At 57.8% G+C, this 2,381-nt stretch overlaps 1 protein-coding gene across 1 annotated transcript; it reads right to left on the bottom strand.

Moving 5' to 3' along the window:
• Nucleotides 1–269: 269 nt before the first annotated feature.
• LOC115658825 (protein maestro-like) lies at nucleotides 270–2,172 on the bottom strand. Its single transcript, XM_030578275.1, has 4 exons — nucleotides 2,096–2,172; nucleotides 1,733–1,914; nucleotides 1,223–1,375; nucleotides 270–329 (listed from the first exon to the last, which is right to left on the bottom strand). The coding sequence occupies exons 2-4, from the start codon at nucleotides 1,811–1,813 to the stop codon at nucleotides 270–272; spliced, it is 294 nt and encodes a 97-aa protein (XP_030434135.1). The 5' UTR covers nucleotides 1,814–1,914; nucleotides 2,096–2,172.
• Nucleotides 2,173–2,381: the final 209 nt, after the last annotated feature.

The following is a 2,381-nucleotide window of genomic DNA, read 5'->3' as shown; positions in this document are numbered from 1 at the left end:
AGCCTGACTGCTGCTGCTTGGCAGGCCATAAGCCTTTTCTCCTGAGCCTTGGTTCCCGGAGGGTATACATGGCAGCCCTCTGTGCCCTTAGCCACTAATCTCTTCTTTTTCTGTTAGGCTCCACCCAGAGGTAACAGATTGCAGAGGGCAAACTTGGGAGAGGCTCTGGACTCCTGGGACCTGAATCTTGATGTTTCTGCACCATAGGCAGGTCGGGGAAATACCCTTGTCTTCAGGGTTCCCTGTATAGTTCCCCAGGAAGTCACTGGTCATCTGTGTGTGTCCCTAATAGCCCAATTCAGGAGCTGGAGCTTCCATCCTCTTCCCCTCTGTGGAGGAGGAGAAGATGGAAAAGTCCTAGACATACAAAAGGGAGCCCTAGAGTGAATGAGTCTACCACCCGTTCGTTCTCTATGGGGCAAATGGAGCTCAAAGGCCCTGCTTGGTTGGCAGGTGTATGAGTGAGGCCTATGGAGCACAAAGAAAAGGCTCCTGCCCTAGAGATCAGAGCTGGGGTAGATCTTGATGAGAGCGAGACTCTCCCTTCTGGAACGCCGCAAGGCAGTAACCTGGGCATCCTCCTGCTTTCTCACAGGTCTCCTGGGGCCGGAGAGGGACGCTCCTGGAGCAGGGAAGGGGCCATTCCCTGGGGGTCCTTGTTGGGTGGTTAACAGCACTGCCTGGTGACCAACATACTTGGCCTCCCCTCAATCCCAGGCACTACTAGGGGCTGCTACCCTGCAGAGCGGAGATTGCTGCAGGAGGCTGGTCATTCCCAGGCAGGAGCTAGCACACAGGTGAGTGCAGGGCAGCAGCAATGAAGACCAGTGGGCCTCAGTGACCTGCCCTTCCCTGAGGCCTGTTTGGGTTAGGTCACTTGCTAGGGGCCAGAGATAGACCTGGTCCTGGCCACTAAACAGGGCAGGCTGTAAAATGGAATCACTGCCTCGGAGAGGCTGGCTGGGCAGAGAGGCTGGAGGTACCTGTGGGGAATAGAGGAGGAGAAGGAAACCTCACAGATCTACCCCACAGCTACACTCTGAGGGCTGGCAGAGCTCTGTGGGGGGTGGCGGAGGGCTGGATTAGTGGGGGGTCCTGGGTGCCACAGGGCAGCACTGAAGAGATCTGGGGCTTGGAGGGGGGAGTTTGCACCACCCTTGTCATGTTGTTAGAATGCTCCCAGCAGCCACCCCTGCCCGTTTGAGCCCTCAGCTGCACTCACCTGGGCCACCTGGGGGTCCCCGTCTTGTAGGTGGATGAGCAGCGTCCCCATGCTCTTCTCCACCTCAGCCCCAAAGAGGGATGACCTCTTGGAAACAAATTTGCTGAGGTGGCCAAAGAGCTCTATGGAGGCCCACCTCAGGCTGTTGTTCTCCTGCAGGCAGAGGGGTCAGGGTGGTTAGGGGGGACAAGCTCAGGCCCTCACATGCTTTGGGAATCAGCCTGGCAGCTGCAGAGCCCGGAGAAGTTTCAGCTAGTTTAAACGACAGGACAATTCTCTGCAAACTCCTCTCCTTCCTGCTGGGCCCCAGGGCTGCCGAACAATTGTGGACCCAGGACCCAAGAATGATTCTATCCCTGCCTCCCCTGGCAGAGGAGCTGAGCTGCCCCACAAATCCAGGAATGTGCCTGCCTCAGACACTGAGCCCCCTCCGTGTGAGGGCAAGTCCTGAGCATCTCCCCCTGTGGAGTGTCCTAGAGCACCCTGGGGCCTGCCCTGCGTGGTACTTACATCCTCAAAGAATGTTCTCGCCTGCATGGCCAGCGGAACGGCAACATGCACCTTCAGAGGCGCCTTGGGGTCCTGCAGCATCCAGCAGAGCCCTTCCGTCGCGTCCAGAATGGCGCAGGGGTCGCAGGATTGGCATACGGCATGGACAAAGCTCGCCAGAATCTTTCTTGTTTTTTCCTAACCTGCAGAGAAGGGGTTGGACGCCGCTTGATGAGTAATGATCTGTCAGCCTGAGTGTAACCACAGTCCGGTCAAGTCAGCCGACAGCCCATCTTCTCCATAGAGCCATAGGCTGAGGAGAAGGGGAACCAGGAGCTTCCTATCCAGCCATCTCTGCCTAGTATCCTGCCATTCCAGACCCACCTTGCCGGGAACGCGGTCCACTGCATTCCTGAGGCCATGCAGCGCTCTGCCAGGTCCTGCTGCAGCACGGCCTTCAGCACACTGCTTCCGCATGGCTTGGGCTCATTTTCCTCAGCAGGGGGCTGCCGAGGACTAAAGGGAAGGAAAGGACTGTCAGAAAAGGGCTGGGTGAGGCCAGTGGGTCCTAGCCCGCCAGGAGCAAGGGAAGGGAGTAGATCAGGGCCTAGGAGGTGACTTAGATCCGTACTGACGGCTGTTCACGAGGGGCTGGCTTCAGCTGAGCTTA

This window comes from Gopherus evgoodei, chromosome 10 (genome assembly GCF_007399415.2).
Source record: "Gopherus evgoodei ecotype Sinaloan lineage chromosome 10, rGopEvg1_v1.p, whole genome shotgun sequence".
In the NCBI taxonomy this organism is placed as follows: Eukaryota; Metazoa; Chordata; order Testudines; family Testudinidae; genus Gopherus; species Gopherus evgoodei.
This window is presented reverse-complemented; position numbering and strand designations above follow the sequence as displayed.